Source organism: Corythoichthys intestinalis, chromosome 21, assembly GCF_030265065.1.
Source record: "Corythoichthys intestinalis isolate RoL2023-P3 chromosome 21, ASM3026506v1, whole genome shotgun sequence".
In the NCBI taxonomy this organism is placed as follows: domain Eukaryota; kingdom Metazoa; phylum Chordata; class Actinopteri; order Syngnathiformes; family Syngnathidae; genus Corythoichthys; species Corythoichthys intestinalis.
Window position 1 is genome coordinate 36441247 of NC_080415.1, and position 22262 is coordinate 36463508.

Sequence of the window (22262 nt, forward strand, 5' to 3'; positions counted from 1 at the left end):
CGGGCGTTAGTAAACGGCCGTCATCTTAAAGCAGTACACTTCCCTGCAAGGCTGTTGTAGTTAACCTTCCAAGCAAACCTAATTAACTTTTTATCTAAAATACTCCTAAATCGGTAAAATATTGACTTGAATCTATCTTTAAAATAGTTTTAAAACTTTCACATGTCGAAAGTAGACAAAAGGGAAATTATGGAATAACGGGAGCAATTTTAGCAACTTTAACGGTTGATTCACAACATTAAATTAATTGAATGTAGTTTAAAGCTGCTGATACAGAATGGGGACTGGAGTTTTTTATTTACTGTTATTTTTGTATATTTGTTTACTGCTATATGTTAACTTGAAACTGAAATAGTAGTTTGGTTTAGCCTGAGAGTATTTTTGAACAATTTTGGAACTAATGTACAAAAAAAAAAAAAAAAAAAGGAGGGGGGTGCATCAGTAATCGTTTTATAATCGAATCGGAGCCTCTGAATCATAATCGTAATCGAATTGTTAGGTGCCCAACGATTCCCAGCTCTAGTCATTTGGTTATTCCTGAAAAGGCACCACCGATAGAAAGACATGTAATTCTTCAAAGATAAATGTTACTATGAGTTATAATAATTTGATATAAAAAAAAACAGGGCAATGATACAACTAGCAACAAAGGGAAATACAAACTGTCAAATGGTAGCAAGTCAATATCTCGGCAAGCTGCCTAGGATCGGTTTAAAGACACTGCTGATGGGCTGGGATTGGATGCAGGTACGACAACTCATTCCAAAGCTCTGTAACAAAACAATCTGACCAGCAGTAGAATGTGACAAAATCATGCCAGGCGTCATGCAAGCTTCACTTGCTAGCTAGCACAGCTATTCTCCCAGTCCAGCCCCACCGCGTCATCACCCACAGCACGCATTACGCGTAACACATGGCGCCATCCGTAGATCAAAACATGTACTAAATATTATAGATATTTTTACTCAATTGCAATAATATATGTGTTTCTAATAACATATTTTCGTAAAAGACAACAGTTGTGGCTTAGAGCCTACAAGTCTTTAAGTCCGAGGTTCCCTTTAAAGGCACGTTCACATTAGATCAAGAGGACCAGGGTCCGGTTGGAGAGCTACCTTGCAAAAACACTTGCAAATGACTCGTTGAAAAGGCTCAGTATTCAGACTGAACTTTCAGAGTAGTGTTACTCGGACGAAAGAAGAATTTAGAAGAACTACCTCCCTTCTGGAAGGGGAGGGAGCGTGGAGCTGTGACGCTGCATGAGTGCACGTAATGTAGCCTAAAGCCTGAGTTATACTCAGGCATTGCGGTGACGGCGAAGTGATTACGGCGTCAATGAGCATTCGATAGTTCTGCGGTGAGGGAATGTGTTGCTCTGTAATTCACCGCCAAGCCACTGGAGGGGTGTGGCGTTATGTTTGTACGGTTTTGAGGCAGGCTTGTTGACTTCCGCTAGTCTAGTTTAACGGAGAAAAAAATAAACAATGCAAGATGGAACGCTTGAATGTAAATCTTCTGGTCATCAACATTGAATAAATTTTGATCATTCAAATGTTGAGGGGCAGGCGACGCAGAAGACTGTGTCGAGGCGGTCTGGCCGACTTTTGATGCCGCACAGAGAGTTCTAGACTCGGGTGGAGACAACTAGCTGTGGCGGCTAGCTTCAAACTGGCGTCGAGCACTGCGTCCAAGGTCTGCAAAGCCCTCCAGCCCGATGTGTTTCCCGTGTCCTACAACCAGCCAGTGGGAAGCCATAGCAGATTTCTGGTGTCTATGGAACTTCCCAAACTGCGTTGGGAGCCTTGATTTTAACGTTATCATAAAAAGCACCGAGGCACTGTCAATCAGTGATGATGTATCGTGTGTGAACTGTCTGTTATTGAAAATTAAAGATCAAAACAACTCTTTTGACACCAAACCTGTGCTTTATTCTTCATATACGTGAAGTGTGACACGTTAGTAAGTCACAGACTCACAGCAAACATATGTACACAATAAATGATGAAGTGCACCAACCAAAAATACGACATAAAGTGATAAAACGTTGGCGGTTTTTGGCCGACTGGGTCACTGCTTCGTGTGGCCACTCGATTCCGAACACACACGTCTCGGTGGTTCTTCCATTTAAAAAAATTTTTTTTTTTTCAAGTCGCCAACCTTGCCATGTGGCAATCATAATAATGTCTTGACGAGACTTGCTCTTCGATGATACTCTCGTCGGCTTGGTCCATTTTTGCGTGTAGAAATGTAATGTTTTAAAATGGCGGTGATTTCACGCTGAAGCTGAAACAACAGTCTGAGCGAACCGATCGCAGTCCATTTCCGCCACGTCATATGCATTGACGTGACGCTAGGCTGACGCTAGGGTTTGAAAAATCAATAGGACAGCGTCAGGGTACGGCGCAGGGTCGTAAATCAGGTCTTCCTTGACGGCGCAGGTCTGATGCGGAAGTATAACTCGGCCTTACAGGTATGTGTACACTGCTCCGTTTGCATTCACAAGCGAAGCAGGGTACGCTTAAAGCAGACTGAGACCCACGATTTTTGAGCAAACCAGAGTTAGTTTGTTTGGTCCAAATTAGAGTTCGGATGTGCGTTTACAAAACGACGCGGACTATCTGAGAAAAAGAACTCTGGTCCATTTAAAATGGACCAAAGACTGCTAGCGTGAAAGCGCCCTTAGAATGATGATCAGACAGTCTTACATTCCCAGAGATGTTTTTGATTTGTGAAATAGCTGGTTGTGTTCCAATTAAGGCTATTTGCTACACTGTAATTCGGTAAACCCTATTAAATGAGGGCTAGAATTACCGGAATTCCCACATGTTTTGAAGTATCTTTCTATACCATGAAGGAAATTTGTGGTCAAATAAATCCAGAAGTAGAATGATGAGCATATGGCAAGATTTTTTTTTTTGTATGTCGCAGGTAGGCCTAACTCACTCTGGTTCTTATTTGTTCTGGTGTAACTAAAAAAAGAACGAGGGTCCTAAGCATTTCAGCAAATAGAGTTGATCGCACTCAAAGGTTGGCTGGTTTGTGCGGCTTTGAAATACACTACTAGGGCCAAGGCAACATCTGGAGTCCAAAAGGCGTCCTCTTATATTTACGCTCCTTCCTTTGCCCATCCCCCTCAGCTTACAAACGCTTAACAAGTTTTAATTATTACCTAAATAGCTTTTTTTTTTCTTTTTACAGGCTAAGCCGATTTATGGTGGATGGTTGTGCTTGGCCCCTGAGGGGACTGACTTTGACAATCCTATGCAGCGATCGCGGGTAAGTGCATTAGCCATATTAGAATGATATCTTGTAGTAAATCAACTTAGGCCGGTTCGGCGAACTATTCATTGAAACAGGAACTGAAATTTCATATGGTTCTAATCAATTCCAGAGACTGCATGCCCTACCTTTTTACAGAATATTTATACTTGTCGTTTTTCCACCCAACAGAAATGGCAACGGAGATTTTTTGTGCTTTACGAACATGGTTGTCTTCGCTTTGCCCTTGACGAATCGGTAAGTACCATTAATTTCGCACTAAGGCTGAAGCTGTAGATTATTTTAGTAGTCGATTAATATATCAACTAGTTAGTTCAAATAATTGAGTAATTGGATCAGGAACACTTAATGCGTTGCAAATTAAATTTTAGGAGATGTAAAACAAAGGCTTGCTAAGGCACTTTGTGAATACAAAATAAAATTCCCGAGTGTTTCTTCAAACAACGCAGAATTGCGATTTCATTTAAAAAGATATTAAAATACCTGAGCTTAGCCTCAAACGGAATAAAAAAATAAATAAATGAGGATCTAAGTACAACAAAAGAACAATTGGCTAACTTGCATAGCAAATTTCCGCTAGCTTAAATGGTATAAAATGCTAACTTTCTTCTTTACAATGCTCTTAACAAATTGTTCAAACACATATTCCCACGAAAAAAACGGCCAAATATACCGGTACTGTAAACTAAATTACGAATGCATTTAAAAAAAAAAAATTTGCATAAAGAAAAAAAAACTTACCTTATATTGGTCTTAACAGGGAGCAACTGGATTCAACCATGTTCAATGAGAAAAAAAACGTTCCTTATGTTGGTCTTCACGGGGAACAGCTGGATTCAGCCATGTTAAATGAGTTATGTCATATTCACGATTGCCACTTGAGGGCAGTGTATCCACCCAAATGACTAACAGTAAATGCAAAAAAAAAATTTTTTTTAACCATTACAATGCTACTCTAATTAAACGGATCGTCGAAGCAGCAAAATTTAATATAAGCTTTTTTCTAATGGAATTACTCGAGTAAATCGATTAATCGGTGCAGCACTACTTCGTGCTATAGCGTGTATAGCTTGTAGTTACCGTATTTTTCGGACTATAAGTCGCACCCGAGTATAAGTCGCACCGGCTATAAAATGCTCAATGAAGAGATAAAAAACAAATATAAGTCGCGCTAGAGTATGTCACATTTTGGGGGGAAATTTACTTGATAAAATCCAACAAATAGAACAGATATGTCGTCTTGAAAGGCAATTTAAAATAAAAATACAATGGAGAACAACATGCTGAAAAACTGTACAGTATGATAAGGTTGCATGATGAATGAACAACGAAATGCGAGCGTGGCCGGTATGTTAACGTAACATAGCTATTAAAGTTATTCAAATAACTATAGCATAAAGAACATGCTAACAAGTTCACCAAACCATCAGTGTCACTCCAGAACACCATAATAACATGTGAAATGATATAATAATTTGTTGATAATTTCACACATAAGTCGCTCCAGAGTATAAGTCGCACCCCCAGCCAAACAATGGAAAAAAACAGCGACTTAGTCTGAAAAATACGGTACCTTAAAATCCCCGTAGGTCCTGTTGTACTCATAGCTAACGGCTGTCAGCCCTAGCATAGCAGCTGTGAAATTCATTTTGTTTTATTTCATTGCTAGTCCTTACTTGTTCTTCTGTAATGGCAGCAAGTATCAGACTAAGACTTCATTGGCAATAAAACCCCCATAATGCCTTATGAACTCGACTAGCAGTGTGCGTAGCAGCTTTGTTGTAGCAAAATGTGGATATTGGTATAATTAGAGATATCGGCATCCCGATCGATCGGGTCCGATCACGTCATTTTTAAAGTATCGGAATCGGCAAAAAAATATCGGCCATACCTTGTATTTAATATATATATATATATATTTTTTTTTTTTTTTAATTAAATCGTTTTCTAATTGTATTTAACGTTACAGACATAATATGTTACACTCATCCAGAGTCTTTAGTTTAGGTTTAAGGTAGGGTTATTAAATTTATCCCGCTAACGGCGGTAATTAATTTTTTAAAAAATGTATCACGTTAAAATATTTAATGCATGCGCTGCACGACCCACTCACGCATTGTCGCGCTCAATCTGTAATGGTGACGTTTTACCTATATAGAGAGATAAATGGCAGCGTAAAATGAGTGGAGTGAATTTTGGCAGCCTTTGGAGCCTTGTTTAATTGGCAAAAGCCTTACAATCCCTCTTCCCACGATTAGAAATATCATGGGAAGCAATGTGGGGAAGCAAGGTAGCAATTGATCTTTTCCTTAACACCTTATGTTATTTCCCAACGCAGAGAAGATATATCAATTGGTAGCACTACGCACAGTCATGGTTCCACTTCCCATCATGCATTTGGGCATGGCTATAGTATCATTTACTGAAAGCTCAACAAATACACTGGATGGCAGTATTTAGTCGCAATATACAAAGTCACAAGTCTTTCTATCCGTGGATCCCTCTCACAGAAAGAATGTTAATAATGTAAATGCCATCTTGAGGATTTATTAAATGCCATCTTGAGGATTTATTGTTCTAATAAGCAAATACAGTACTTATGTACTGTATGCTGAATGTATATATTCGTCCGAGTTTTATTCATTTTTTTCTTAATGCATTGCCAAAATGTATATGATCGAGAAAAATTATCGGGAATGATTGGAATTGAATCGCGGGCAAAAAAAGCAATCGGGTCGGGAAATATCGGGATCAGCAGATACTCAAACTAAAACGATCAGGATCGGATCGGGAGCAAAAAAACATGATCGGAACAACCCTAGTTATAATAACTCATTTTCTCCCAAGCGTATCCTAGGGAATGCTATGCTAGTAACAAAGCTAAGGTGTATTGTGACAGTGCACTTCAGCACGAGCTGCTACACTCAGAAAGTGTTGTTGGCACACTCATGCTAAGTGGTTCAAGACTCTAAAGTAGCAACCTCACCATGATGCTGCCGGCCAGCAAAATGAATTAAACACCCACTAACTGCAACAAGGACGCGTGAAGCTTGTTAACCTGTAAAATTCCATTTGTAAAGCACTTCAGTATTGAAGCCACAGGGTTCAAATAGAGGGGGGGGGGGGTAGCGACTTAAACTTTTAGTCTGAAAAATACAGTACTAGGACCCTCAGCTCCTTAAATGCTAGATAAACATGAATGTTTATACATAGAATGAAGAAAGTAGTCATGATATGGAGCACATGCCCCATGCTTGCTTGTCAGACTTAAGTCTAGGTATCAGATTGGTATCTGCAAAACATATGATAGAATTTAAACAAATCTGGACATGACAAATGGGCCATTCTAAAGTTATGTCAAGTGTTGATTTAGAAGGGCGTCAAAGTTTAAAATGAAAGCAATTCAGACGTTGTGGTGCAAAGGAACAAATGTTGTGAAGTCACAATTGCCATTGACTACAAAAGTGCATGTATGTTTCCACTGTGTTTCCAGTGACACCCAGCCCTGTGTGGGATTGTGTTTTCCTCTCATTGTAACAATGATTCCAAAACTAGCAGCCTCATTGTCCTGTAGCCTTTTCATGTATTCCATAAGGCAGGAAAAGTGTGAGGAAAATGGCTGCTTAGAGTTCTGGACCCATATAACAGGAACTCTCCAAATGCTCCAAACGCATATAACGGCACATTTAACGCTCTAGATGTCATCAGGCTCATCCGTGTTTGCCAAATGAATCAAGCCTCTAGTGGGGCTGCTCTGAATTCCTACACCACACCCATGTACACATTACTGTTGTCACGTTACTAACATTTTTAACTTGATATCGACACTAAAAAAAATATGTATACTATTTTCGATACTTGACTAAAAAAACTAAAATTAGTTTTTTTCAAAAGCACTTTCAATGGCATTAACAATGATCGATATCCAATCGTGCAGCGTCCAATTATCCGTCTGCTGTGACTGAAAGGAGTTTGTTTGTAGTAGACGTCCAATCCATTTGAAGTGGTAGGTCTGGCAGCGAATTGACATCCCACCGTCAATGGGAGCGAATGAGTTGATAGAAACTAAATTAAAGTGTCCTGCAGGTCACTTGGTGTTTATTTTTTGGTCACTTCATAATTATTTTTGTGGTATTCCTAGGTCAGGTCTAGAGGCGTGCGAAATTTCCGCTTCTTAGATTATTCGCGATTCGGCCGTGGAAGATTCCAGAACGATTCACAAACATCCAAATTCCGATTATTGAATTATACCAGGTAAAGCAGAACTAAAACACTGTCAGCGCGGTCTTCGGGACGCAATGAGGAGCGGACCGAGAGTAAATATCATGTACAACTCACGCCGCTAGATAAAAAAACAATAATACCTGACTGAGGCCGACAGCTGCTTCAAACAATGCCCAGTTGCTAATTGCTACAAACATACGGACACATACGGCTATAATAGATATCACATATATGTAGAACTAGATGGAAAATGACAGACGACGCCGGCGTAAAAACATAAAGAGAAGTAGATGCGAAATGACAGACTTGCCGTTTAGTAGTTGCCGCGTTGTAAACAGCCGCCATCTTAAAGCAGTAGACTTATCTAGAAGGCTCTGTAGTAGCGAACCTAAATAACATTTTATCTAAAATACACCTAAATCGGCAAAATCTTGACTTGAATCTTATCTTTAAATGAAGAAACAGTTTTAAAACTTTGACATGTCAAAAGTAGACAGAAGGGAAATTATGGAATAACGATAGCAATTATGACAATTTTAACAATTCATTCACATCATTAAATTAATTGAATGTAGTCTAAAGCTACTGATTTAGAATGGGGACTTTATGGGGACAGTATTTAATTTACTGATTTTAACAGTTAACTGATTTTTACTGATTTTAACAGTTAACTTGATAATGAAATATTAGTTTGGTTTAGCCTGAGAGGATTTTTGAACAATTTTGGAACTAATGTACAACACATTAAAAGCCGGGCTGGAGGGGGGTCAATAATCGATTTATAATCGAATCGGAGCCTCTGAATCATAATCGAATCGTTAGGTGCCCAAAGATTCCCACCTCTAGTCAGGACTGTTGATTTAGCCACAATTCCAGGCCACTTCCTGTTTACTTTGGGTCACAAAACGATCGGACGTTTACTGCCATCAATGGCCAATAGTTAACAAGGAAAATGCCAAAATATCCTCCATTACTATCAAGAGTAGTACAAAATGCAAAATTCCCCCATAAGAACAAATGTCTGGTAACCGCGGTCACGCAGAAACGATTAAATGAGTATCAATACTTTTGTAATCAAGTATCGTAACAGGATACAATATTTCAGTATAGATTCTTTGATACTTCTTTCGATATTTTTGACAACCCTAGTACACATTACCTTTTTACATGTATGAGCACATCATCATTTAATTTATTGTTTTTCGTTAATATTCATCGATGTTTTACAAAGCCAAGATAAAAACAGAAATTATACTAATTGGGTAATTTTTTTTTTTTCTTCCAATTTTGTTTACCAAGGTTTTAGTCAAATCAATATACAGGGGTTGGCCAAAATTATTGGCACTGCTGCAATTCTGTCAGAAAATGCTCAATTTCTCCCGGAAAATGATTGCAATTGCAAATGGTTTGGTAGTAATATCTTCATTTAATTTGCTTGCAATGAAAAAACACAAAGGGAATGGGATTTTTTTTTTTTTTAATCATTATCATTTTACACAAAACTCCAAAAATGGGCCGGACAGAAGTGTTGGCACCTTTTGAAAAATGATGTGATGCTTCTCTAATTTGTGTATTTAACAGCACTTGTTACTCTCCTGTGGCACATAACAGGTGGTGGCAATAACTAAATCACACCTGCAGCCAGTTAAAATGGATTAAAGTTGACTCAACCTCTGTACTGTGTCCTTGAGTGTACCACATTGAGCATGGAGAAAAAGACCAAAGAACTGTCTGAGGACTTGAGAAGAAAAATTGTGAGGAAGCATGGGCAATCTCAAGGCTGTAAGTCCATCTGCAAAGACCTGAATGTTCCTGTGTCTACCGTGCACTTTGTCATCAATAAGTGTAAAGCCCATGGCACTGTGGCTAACCTCCCTAGATGTGGACGGAAAAGGAACATTGATGAGAGATTTCAACGAAAGCTTGTGCGAATGGTGGGTAAAGAACATGGACTAAAATCCAAACCAGTTCAAACTGTCCTGTAGTCCAAGGGTACACCAGTGTCAACTCGTACTATCCGTCGGCGTTTGAATGAAAAGGGACTCTATGTTAGGATACCCAGGAAGACTTCTGACCCAGAGACATAACAAAGCCACGTTGGAGTTTGCCAAAACCTACCTGAGAAAGCCAAGAACGTTTTGGAAGAATGTGGCCAGATGAGACGAAAGTAAAGCTTTTTGGGAAAAGACATCAACATTGTTTACAGGGAAAAAAACGAGGCCTTCAAAGAAAAGAACACGGTCCTCACAGTCAAACATCGCGGAGGTTCCCTGATGTTTTAGGGTTGCTTTGCTGCCTCTGGCACTGGGCTGCTTGACTGTGTGCATGGCAGTATGAAGTCTGAAGACTACCAACAAATTATTCAACATAATGTAGGGCCCAGTGTGAGAAAGTTTGGTCTCCCTCAGAGGTCAAGGGTCTTCCAGAAGGACAATGACCCAAAACACACTTCAAAAAGCATTAGAAAATGGTTTGAGAGAAAGCATTGGAGACTTCTAAAGTGGCCAGCAATGAGTCCAGATCTGATTCCCATAGAACACCTGTGGAGCGATCTGAAAATGGCAGTTTGGAGAATTGCAATCATTTTCTGGGAGAAATTGAGCAATATCTAATTGCAGGGGTGCCAATACTTTTGGCCAGCAGCTTATTATCGATATTTTTTCGAGAAACCCCAAGTCCAATGAAGTTGTGATGAAAAACGTAAAGAAATAAGGGAATTCAATAAATTAAAAAATAGAGATGTGACTGAAAATCCGGCGCAGAAAAATAGCAATAAATGCATTCTCGGTTGTCAGTTTCGAAGACCACCAAAAGTTAACCAGCGAATAGTGTAAAGAACCTTAGTCCTCTTGTAATGACTTCATCAAAACACGACGAAAAACAACACGCAAACTTAAACGTAAACATTCGGTCTTCAAAACCGAAAACCGAGAATGCATTTTTAGCTATTTTTGGCGCTGAATTTTCGGTCACATCTGTATTTACACAAAACCTTTTCAACCTGCATCAAATTAAATACACTCTACAAATGCAATATATTTCATGTTCAAACTGTTAAACGTTGCTGCGTCACGTATAAGGAGCTTAACGTGCGTGTTGGACAGTGGTTAGCCGGTCAAGTCAAACAGTGAGGTTGGAATCTGGTGCGCACTTCAATATTTTCAGTGCAAATGGGCACTTGTACACCACTTATATGCTGATGACAGTGATATTTTACATTTGCGTGCATTTCTACAGTTTAGGAAACAAAGACACCTACAAGGAACAGCAGATGAACATTGAGAAACAGAGTTGTTGACTTTACATGCTTTTAATTTTGCTCCATACAGGCTTTTATTTATACTGCGATAATAGTTTGTCATAGGTTGTTTAACTCACAACCAGGTCATAGGAATGGCTTTTTCGCCTTGTCGGTAGTTTAAACATCTGCATCATCTTGCAGATTAAAGGTCCAGGGAGTAGATGACATCACCTGTTATTTTTCACCCAGCAGATAGCAGGATGTGAACCGAAGCATTGAACTCTAGAAAAACTGGGGTCTTTTCACAACTAATGGAAGGGAAGATGCTCTCCTATTGAAAGCAGCATTCCTTTCCTAATGCCCTTATTTGGTAACCATAAGTGAGTGCACAGCCGCAGGATCACAGAGAACAAGAAAAAGGGAGTTGTAACCCCTAAAGACCACCGAAGAAAACGTTAGATATGCCGCAGACCCAGACATTCCACACATGGCCTGCCACAGCAAGCAGCTCAGCTGATGCTAGGTTCGTAGTGCAACAGAAATGTTAAGGATACTGTAAGCACATCTAATTTACACATTCAGGCCATACATGGATTTTGTCAGGGAGAGTCGGATTTTATCTTTAAAGAATGGAAGTAATACTTTTTTTAAAAAGGCAAACAAATTTGAGAAGATGTTTAACAAGAAAATAAAATCTTGCATCAATTCCTAATTTTAATATTTTCGTCCCATATTTGTTAAAACGTCTTCAAAACCTCTTTGTCTCCTTTTAGCAGCTAAAATGGGGCTGCCAGGTTGTTTTGTCATGAAGGTGCTTGATTACCATGATTTCCCGAATATAAGGCTACGTTCATACAACAGGTCTTAATGCACGAATCCGATTTTTTCATCTTTTTCCGACTTGAGTGAGGCATTAACTTGACGGTCTGAACGTGACAAGTCGCAGAGAACTGGACCATTTCAAATCCGATCTGGGTCACTTTCGTATGTGGTTCAAATCCGATCTGGGCCACATTTTTCCAGACTGTCGCGGCGGTCTGTACTGTCCAGTCTCTCAAATCGGAATTCATGCAGCAATTACGTCATCAAAAAGCGAGAGAGACGCCACGGTAGCGGTGCAGCTGTGCGTTATTAGTGCCTAGCTTGCCTTGAACACGGCTTTTTAGGAAGACTCGGACTTGACAACAGTCATTAAAAAAAATAAAAATGGGTTGAGGATAAGCCTGAGAATGATCGGTTTTCTGTCTGCTCCATATAAGCAATATTTGAACATTGCTTACACGGCCGAGAGTCGGGGCAAACTGCGCGTATGTGTGTGTGACATGCACGGACAGTGCGTGCATGCTATCGATCCATATACTTTGAATATAAGCCTAATCTGGTATTATTTATGCCTGTTATTTGTGTCCTCTTTTTAAAAATCAAAATATGATATCCCTGGAATGACGGATGACAGCCAGCATGTGTTATCATTTGTTTTGATGCTTCTGCGCATGCGGGTCGTCTTGCTCAGCGCTTGTCAGACTGCGAATTAGTGCGCATGCGTAATACTTGAATGGTCTCAATGGACAAAAGCAGTCTGAACGGGCACGCCAAAAAAACAGATATGACAAAAAATCGGATTTGTGCATTAACACCTGTAGTATGACCGTAGCCTAAGGCGCATCCGTGTATAATGCGCACCCCAAATTTACTTGTAATATCTAGGGGAAATTATTGTACCCGTTTATAACGCGCACCCTAATTTTAGCACCAATAAATAGAAGAATACAAGAAAACAGAGCTCGTGTACAGATACAGAAATGTCATTTTACTGAATGGTGAAACACAGCACAAGCATAGTATATTGGTAGTTCAAAACATTACAACATTTAAACATTACAATATGTACGGTAATAATATGATTTGACAACTCCAACTTACCAGAATCTAGGAGAAAACAAAACAGATGTGACTTTTCTTTTAAAGGCTGGTGTATAACTTGCTCGTTTCATCATGATGAATAAATGTTTCTTCCATGGATTGATACGGTAAAATGAAAGTGAGAACGTAAGTCGGAAATCCAAGAAAGCTTATCACTGTCGACACGACAGTAACAATAGGAACTATTGTTATTTGGGTTTGGGTTTCCCGAGGAACAGATATAGTTGACGGACACACACAGGAAGTCTGTGTTGTTACGTTTGTTATGGTACGAGTTGAGAAGCTACAATGAACGTTGACTCAAATGAGTTCAAGAAACTAAATTCTGTGCTTTATGAAGAGTGAAAAAAGCAGAATTTAACACAGACGAAATCATTCGGCCGATCAGAGTGAGGTATTACTGAAACAAAATGGTGACGTCACGTACCGTAATGGTAGGCAACGGATCGGCACATACGTGTCTTCAACACAACGTGGCCGTGTCAATAAAAAAAAAAAAAAATCGGTGTATATACAGTGGGGAGAACAAGTATTTGATACACTGCCAATGGGTTTTCCCATTGACTGTGTATCAAATACTTGTTCTCCCCACTGTATATGTATATATACACTCACCGGCCACTTTATTAGGTACACCATGCTAGTAACGGGTTGGACCCCCTTTTGCCTTCAGAACTGCCTCAATTCTTCGTGGCATAGATTCAACAAGGTGCTGGAAGCATTCTTCAGAGAGTTTGGTCCATATTGACATGATGGCATCACACAGTGCAGATTTGTCGACTGCACATCCATGATGCGAATCTCCCGTTCCACCACATCCCAAAGATGCTCTATTGGATTGAGATCTGGTGACTGTGGAGGCCATTTGAGTACAGTGAACTCATTGTCATGTTCAAGAAACCAGTCTGAGATAATTCCAGCTTTATGACATGGCGCATTATCCTGCTGAAAGTAGCCATCAGAAGTTGGGTACATTGTGGTCATAAAGGGATGGACATCGTCAGCAACAATACTCAGGTAGGCTGTGGCGTTCCAACGATGCACAATTGGTACCAAGGGGCCCAAAGAGTGCCAAGAAAATATTCTCCACACCATTACACCACCAGCCTGAACTGTTGATACAAGGCAGGATGGATCCATGCTTTCATGTTGTCGACGCCAAATTCTGACCCTATCATCCGCATGTCACAGCAGAAATCGAGACTCATCTGACCAGGCAACGTTTTTCCAATCTTCTATTGTCCAATTTTGATGAGTTTGTGCAAATTGTTGCCTCAGTTTCCTATTCTTAGCTGAAAGGAGTGGCACCCGGCGTGGTCCTCTGCTGCTGTAGCCCATCTGCCTCAAAGTTTGACGTACTGTGCGTTCAGAGATGCTCTTCTGCCTACCTTGGTTGTAACGGGTGGTTATTTGAGTCACTGCTGCCTTTCTATCAGCTCGAACCAGTCTGGCCATTCTCCTCTGACCTCTGGCATCAACTAGGCATTTCCGCCCACTGGATATTTTTTCTTTTTCGGACCATTCTCTGTAAACCCTAGAGATGGTTGTGCGTGAAAATCTTAGTAGATCAGCAGTTTCTGAAATACTCAGACCAGCCCTTCTGGCACCAACAACCATGTCACGTTCAAAGTCACTCAAATCACCTTTCTTCCCCATACTGATTCTCAGTTTGAAATGCAGGAGATTGTCTTAAACAATGTCTACATGCCTAAATTCACTTAGTTGCCACCATGTGATTGGCTGATTAGAAATTAAGTGTTAATTAGCAGTTGAACAGGTATACCTAATAAAGTGGCCGGTGAGTGTATATTTCTGTCTCCATCCATGGAACCCTTTAAGGCAAAACACTACCGTTTTTGTCCACTGGCGTCGCTGTAATCGACCAAAACCAAAAAGTTACCAAGTGTTGCTTTAATTGATTAAAAATTTGGTCAATGGGTCATTTGTAATGTAATACTTGCCTGTAAACCATATTGTGGCATTTTTTTTGAAAAGTTGGAACAAGTTGGTAAACCGGAATTTGAAGTATTGCCAGTTTTATCTTTTAATGAATATGTAAAAGTTGACAACATTGACTGTCTAACAGATATTTACGTTTTCATATTTGAAAATATGGTAAAAGGGCTTTCAGCTGAATGGTATTATGTTTACATATTCAGATACATTATTACTTAAATGTACATGTAGATTATTTTTACCATACTGTAGGCTTCCAAACACTTGACAGCTACTGCTACTTGACTGTTCCTCTCAAACGGAGGAAATTCTTCCATAGCGTCGGAGCACTGAAGAACCCATGTGTAATTGCCATATTTGGCAGCCCCCAGGGGGTTTCAGGCAGATCTTAATAAAGCTTGATCTGTGTTCAGTGGCCTTAAAAGGAGCTGAAAAGCGACCCAGCACCTGTTTTAGTTGTGTAGCAGCCATAACCCAACAAAGCCTGATAACAGAGCCACAGGATTTAGAGCAGACTCAATGGAAGTTTCATGGTTTTACTGATAGAAAACGGAGATGCGTCAAACCAGTTGCCAGTTTCTTTACTGTTTTCCATGCATTAGATTTTTGTTTAAACTCTACTGGACAGATGATCGCACTGACAAAGCAGCTTTTTTTTGGCTTCCCATCTCTTTTCTTTCCCTTTTGTTTGTGCAGCAACTGAAATGAATTGTCCGGTTACCGTGGTAATCTGTTGATAAGAGCCATGAATGTGATTTACTTTGACATCTGCAAGTGAAAATGAAAATACTGATGAAAGAGGTTCGCTTCAAAACATTCTGTGGCACTAAATCACGCTTTCTTCAAGATCCGTCTTTTCACAGTGCGCAACGTGATACTGGGTTATCACTATTTTGTTGGCCAGTCACCCATCCCTGGCCTATTTCTTGGTTCAACTATTTCCATATTTGTTCATGTTTTCTTTTTTGGGAATCCACCCTAGTTGTCATTCTTTTTGGCTTACTAAATGTTCACCAATTGCCTTGTTTTTTTCTCTTTTAGCCAAGCACGCTGCCTCAGGGTACAGTCAACATGAATGCATGTACTGATGTCATCGATGCAGAACCAAAGACTGGTCAGAAAAACTCCTTGTGCATAATCACCCCAGAACAGGAGTACTTCATCAGAGGAGAGAATAAGGAGATCATTAATGGGTAGGTTGAGTTTATTTCTCTGGTTAGTGATGACGTTTAAGATCATGTGTAGGAGTTGGGCTAATTGACATGACGTCCTACAATCTTCCGGGTTTGCTAATAGGAGTGTATTCCCCTGTGAAACTCTATTGAGTTTATATGAACCACAAGGAAAAAATAGAGGTCAACCGATATGGGATTTTCAAATTCCGATACCGATATCTAAAAAAAAAAATCAGACGATTGCTGATATCCAAAGCTGATTTTGTAAGTCAATATTTGAGGCCAATTTACATTTTTTTAAAAGCATGTAGATTATAATGGCAATTTTTTTTAAAATTACTTCAACAGCTTCAAATTTACAATGGTGACATGACTTACAGTATTCATTCAGTCTAGTTCTACTTAACCAACAAGCGCAGCGCTTCTTTTTATGATTATACACACTCAGCAAGAACAGTATATTATTTTCAAATAATTGAACCCACCAGGACATCACAACGAGATGTAAACAAGTGAGAGTTTAAGAGGATGCTCGCCATGCTAAAGCTAATGCTAACGCGGATGCTACTCTAACGTGACAAGTTCCATTTAGAGTGAAAGGATCACTACTTAGTAAACACCTTAAAAAAACTAAAAAAAACATTGCATATTCTTTCAAGCAAGATAAAAAAAATCTTACAATATTACAAAATTGGCAAGCCTGAAACGTCTTATCGCAGCCTGCCGTCAAGTCAATAATACCTGACTGCAGCCGACAGCCTTCAAACTACACCTACGTTGGTACAAACTACGCCCACATGATGCTACGGTAGATATCACATATATGTAGAACTAGATGTGAAGTGAGACTCACTGGCATTAATAAACAGCCGCCATCTTAAAGCAGTAGACTTCTCTGGAAGGCTGTGTTGTAGCGAACCTTCCTAGTGAACCTAAATAACTTTTTATCTTAATTACTCCTGAATCGGCAAAATCTTGGCTTGAATCTATCTTGATGGAAGATTAATCAGTTTTCACATGTCGAAAGTAGACAGAAGGGAAATAATCCAATAACAGGAGCAATTTGAACAACTTTAACAGTTGATTCACAACATTAAATGACTTCCAAACATAACAAAGGTTACAATCTAGTTATCGCAATGTCCGCAATATCCCTGAGTCTAGTTTAGGGTAAAGAATTGGGCTATGGCCGATATTGGGTAAAGAGCCATATATCGTTCGACCTCTAGAAAAAAGATTCAATTTTAAAAGGTATAAAGAAGATAACATTTATTTACAACAAGGCAATATGCTGTCTTGTTAAATATATACATATGTTGAATTTAACTATAATGAACATTTTTAAATTAGGTGGGTATGGAAGCTAACTACCACTCATAAAGCTAGCAAACTACCAGTGTTTAAAGCCTCACCTCGTTATGTATTTTAATATCAGTAACTATCGTCACATTATAGTCACCGACAGAAATGTATACACAGCGTGACGTGCAGTCACACATTTTAGCTAAAACACAAGAAATCCTTTGTTACAGTTACTGCGGATGATTTGGTCACTATTCTGTTATTCTACGTCATTATACTAAAATAATAAACTATAACAATAAAAATAAGGCTGTGATACATACACACAGGCAGACAACACCATCCCTAGCATTGGTTTATAGCATAAATTCCAAGGCGAATTTAACATAATTTCCAAATGGTAATGCGTAAAAGACAGATAACATTATCAAGACATAAAGTAATAATGTTAACTTGCATCTTTTAAATTTAAATAACTTTTAGTGGATTATGAAGCAGTGCACACAATCACCATTGAAGAAATACTGAAGATACACTCCTATCGCTAACCTGAAAGTCATCCAGAAGTTGAGTGACATCACTGTTAAGAGGGCTTATTTTCATTCAGGTGGACTGAGCAGCTGGTTGTGTATCCCCGCACCAATAAACAGAACCAGAAGAAGAAACGCAAAGTTGAGCCAACGACCTCCCAGGTAGCTTTCATCACCATTAAAACTTTGATTCTATACCACTTATATTGCATGGGATATGCAGTGCATACAACCATGATTTTGTGGTATAGTAGATGCTTTGATTTCTTTAATAGTTTTTTTCTTTTCTTTACCTACCTCCACACAGGAGCCAGGGCCGGCCAAAGTAGCAGTGACTGGCTTGGGTATCCCTGAGGCAGAGAAAGTTCTAGACTCCAGTTCAATCATTTGGCAGGAAGAATTGAACCAAAGAGAGGCTGAGGCGGCTACAGTTTGGGCCTCTGCTGAACTGCCTTTAGGATCGCCACTACCACACCCAACAGGCAAAAATGACTTTTTAAAATTTGATTATTTTAAGCAAGAATCCCTTTTGGTTCGTAGGTTTGTATATAACTTTATTTGCGGGATTGTAATAGTCATACACCTACCCTGTTTCACCCAACTTTACCCCTATATCGTTTATTGTATACGGGTTTTCTGTTTTGTAAATATGGACTTGAAATTTTAGAAGAGAGGTCATTCTCCACAGCTTAGTTTTCAAATACAATAGTTTATCACTAGAGTTGTCCGATATTATCGAGTAGACGATAAAAGCATTTTGAAATTTTATCTAATAACATTTTTCATTATCGGTTTTGGGCCAATATGCATGTTGCTTTCAAAGTGAATGTAGTAGCTTTCTGCCTTTGTACAAGGGCTGTTCACAACTTAGCATAGCAGTTATGCTTATTGACCGTTGAAGAATTTTAAAATGCATAATATTGAAAAAATCGCACACATTGCTTGATTACTGATTAACTATAAATCTCAGTAAGGTTTTGACAACTTATCATAAAAATTTAGCATTTGGCTTTAATTTGACATATTGCACATCGAGCTTGAGAAAATTTGCACCGAGTAATTTACGTTCCAAAAATAGCAATTTTGACAATAGTTTGTAAACAATAGATATTATTGTCATGAAACCTGAAAAATAACATTTTGTATTCATTTCAATGAAATGAAGCTTCATCTTTTAAATCTGGGAGGGGTCTGTTCATTCCCGGTTCTTCTTGGAGGATATCAATGCCATTGCTTATCATCACCTCTTCCTCCGAAGCCATGTCTCGGCATAATTTACTGCTTGTGCTCGCCTCATATGGACGGGATGGTCTTCTCCTGGTGTTCCGCACCTTCTTCTACCCCTGCCTTGTCGTTGTGATGCCATATTTCCAATATAATTGTGAACAAATAGATTATTCCAGCAGAGAGCGTATATAAAACTTTGCGGATGCAAGATGGCGGCCACTGACGTGAACTTCGAAATGATTTTTCCCGTCAACTAGGCAAAACTCATTTAGTTACAGTGCAACAGTGCTGCCATCTGGTGTTGAATGAAGGAACTACTATTCGTCTGTACACTGATAAAAAAAAAAGACGTGCTTATGACGAGTACAACAGAAGTTATGGCCAGCGACCCCATTTGTACAGCGTGGAGTATATGGGGTTAAGGCATTCACAATACAAATAGCCATAATATGATAAGTCCACGAGCGCATATATCGGTATCGGTTTGATATCGGATTTTTGGAGTTGGACAATATGAGGATATTGGTTAAAAAGTAATTATCGGACAACTCTATCACAGTTACATGACAATAAATTACAAAAAAAATGCTTCATTAACGATCAAGTTAATGTCAACAAATCTGCTGAATTTTTTTTTAAGGATGTTAATTGATTTATTTGACTGTTTTGTAGGTGAATGTACATCTGTCAGACAGGGGTCTGACGCAGGCTCAGTGAATGGCGATGAAGTGGATCAGGGTAGCTTGGCCTTGCACGGTTCTGCGCCACAGCCGCCGGCTGACCTCCTTTCCCCGACAGGCTCCTGCTCTAGCCTTGGCGGTGTACCCCGCTGCCTCTCTCCAGCTCCTAGTGACCCCTTCCCTTCTGGCAGCTCGCTGCTCTCTAACGGCTCACACATTAGCGGTTCGGTAAGCTCCCTGGACTCCGATGCCAGCGGCAGCACAGTGACCAGCACTGAGAGCCACCCGTCCACCCAGAGGGGGAACCACTCATTTAGTCACCATGACACGCCTCGATCCCGAAGGCTGGAGGCAGAAGCAAGAAAGGCAGAGAAGAGGAGCCGGTTTAGGAGCCCTGACAGGGAGGCTGTGCTCAGCCCTGAGAGGAGGTCAGTGTCCTCTTTTTCTTTTGGCACATTTTCGACTGCAGCAACTCAGGACACTCACCAGGAAATTAACCCCCACCCTCATTGCAATCTGCATGTAGATTATAAGCACTGCATAAATAGTTAAGTGGTTTACACTGATTGATTCCCATATTCAAAAACAATTTAAATCACAATTGAAACTACTGGAAAAGATGCAAATATCTGTCAGGTAGTCCTCGGGTTACGATATACTTGACGTAGGTGATTTCGACTATACGACGCCGGTGTCTCGTCCGCCATTTTTTTTCTCCAGTTGTTTTTTTGGTCGCATAAACAATATCTTATTGTACCTCACACTATCTTATATTTTACTTAATTTTTACTCACAATCTTCTCTAAACGTGAAGTTGTTCAGTTTGACAGAAAGAAAACAAGGCAGTTGTGCTTTTTGAAATGTTTTACTTCCTTTTTACAATTTGTAAAGCTGTAAAACATGTACAGTTAGGTTATGTTTTAACAATAAAACAAGTGGTGTTCAAACGTCCATCTTGTCTGATGAATATGTAAATTTAATAGATTAAACTAGCCCAATATGCATAACAAAAGTGCAGCTAGCTTAAATGCTACAAATGCTAACTTATTTACAATTCTAATAGCAAAGTGTTCACACGTAACTCCACAAACTGTAGCTGTAAACTTTGTTACAAATGCATACACAAACATATATTAGCTGAAACAACTTACAGCCTCATGTGGGCCAAACCAGAGCGCAGCTATCCTTTATCCATGTTAGATGTCTGAATCTGCTTCTGTCATCTTCAAGTCCAGCCAGACCAATGCTGTCACCAGAGGGCAGTGTATCCTCCATTATTAAACAATGCAATACTTTTGGACTTTTTGGATAGTTATTTTGAGCACATATAGGGCTAATTCCGACTTGCACGGAAATTCGGGTTACGTCGTCAGCGAGGAACGGAACTCGTTCGTAACCCGGGTACTACATGTAATTATATGTTAACGGTGACATTCTGCACATCGCCCTGTATTCCGCGGACTGTTTTGGTATCTATCCGGATTCCTGGTAGCTCTGCAATGTGAATTCCGTGCTATGTTTGTGAGAGAACTATGCTGTACGATAGGCATTTTTAATCATGCGGATCCACAACATTATATATCATTATACCTCACAACTGTATTGAGAGGTGTTAATATTAACCTGGCATCCCCTAAGAGTTTTTACAGTTTGTTTCATTTTAACCTGAAACACATCAGGAAACTGCATCATCTAAATGGAAAGCAGACACTGAGCTAGGTTAGACACAGTAACTGTTGTGATTCACTTAGACAGGAATATAAATGATTCAATGAGTGACTTAGAACCATGAAAGGCTGTTGCAAAACCTCTGATATGTTAGTTTTTCAGAAAGTATTTGTTGCAGCCTAGTCTTATCTGGAGTTACATAATTTACTGCAAGAATGGAATATAAATCTACACTGTGAATTTTCCATGCTGTAATCCGCCTGTTTGCCCCCATGCTGTTAGTTTAGAGGTTAAAAGTCTCCCACTCACGTACGCAAGAGAGAGCAGCTTTTCTGACAAACTCATCGTTTTCCTCTCAGGCCCAGCTTCATGCTCAATTGAACCCTTATCCATGCTAAATTTTTTAGTCCTTATTTTCTACCTTTGTTGTAATTGCAGCGTTATTATCAAATGGGCAAACCAGAAATGCTCTTTGATTACGTTCTTTATAGTGATGCACGATAATGCATTTTTCAACCAATAATTTCCTCCTCCTTCCAACCGATAACCAATAATGTCAAACCGCTAATTCTATTAATATACTGTACAATTTTTGAATTATACATAAGAGCAAATGTTAGTGTGCAAAAATTATTATTTTTTTCAACTTTTTCCACATCAATTGTGAACAAGTAGTAAATTCCAACATCCAAACAATACATTAATATAAATAATACTTACAAAGTAATTGCACAAAATGTTTTTAGGAGGGGTTGAAACGCCAGCGCAGAATTGGACAAAACTGCATCTATTACACACATTTGGAGGTTAAGTCAAGTACAGCTAGTCCCCGGATTACCACATACTCTATTTACGGGGCGGCCGCGGCGAAGTTGGTAGCTTGAGTTGTCCTGGGACCAAAGGGTCTGCGATTCCTGGCTACGACAGCCCAAGCTTGGGCAAGGCACTGAACCCTAATTTGCCCCCAATGGGCAGTGCCTTGCATTGCCATTGGTGTGTTAATGTGTGCGTAAAAGGGTAAATGTGTGCTAGTGTAAAGCGCTTTGGGCATTGTAAC

The 22262-nt window shown here is 39.5% G+C and overlaps 1 protein-coding gene across 6 annotated transcripts in view; it reads left to right on the plus strand.

Moving 5' to 3' along the window:
* mprip (myosin phosphatase Rho interacting protein) overlaps positions 1 to 22262 on the plus strand; it is a 65912-nt gene that overhangs the window by 6283 nt on the left and 37367 nt on the right. For 5 of the 6 annotated variants that reach the window (XM_057826175.1, XM_057826173.1, XM_057826178.1 and 2 more), the window contains exons 2-7: positions 3199 to 3276; positions 3451 to 3516; positions 15665 to 15816; positions 17708 to 17792; positions 17938 to 18112; positions 19530 to 19965. In XM_057826175.1, the coding sequence (XP_057682158.1) occupies positions 3199 to 3276; positions 3451 to 3516; positions 15665 to 15816; positions 17708 to 17792; positions 17938 to 18112; positions 19530 to 19965 (992 nt within the window). The remainder of the gene's footprint in view (positions 1 to 3198; positions 3277 to 3450; positions 3517 to 15664; positions 15817 to 17707; positions 17793 to 17937; positions 18113 to 19529; positions 19966 to 22262) is intronic. The other variant, XM_057826176.1, reaches the window with a different exon arrangement.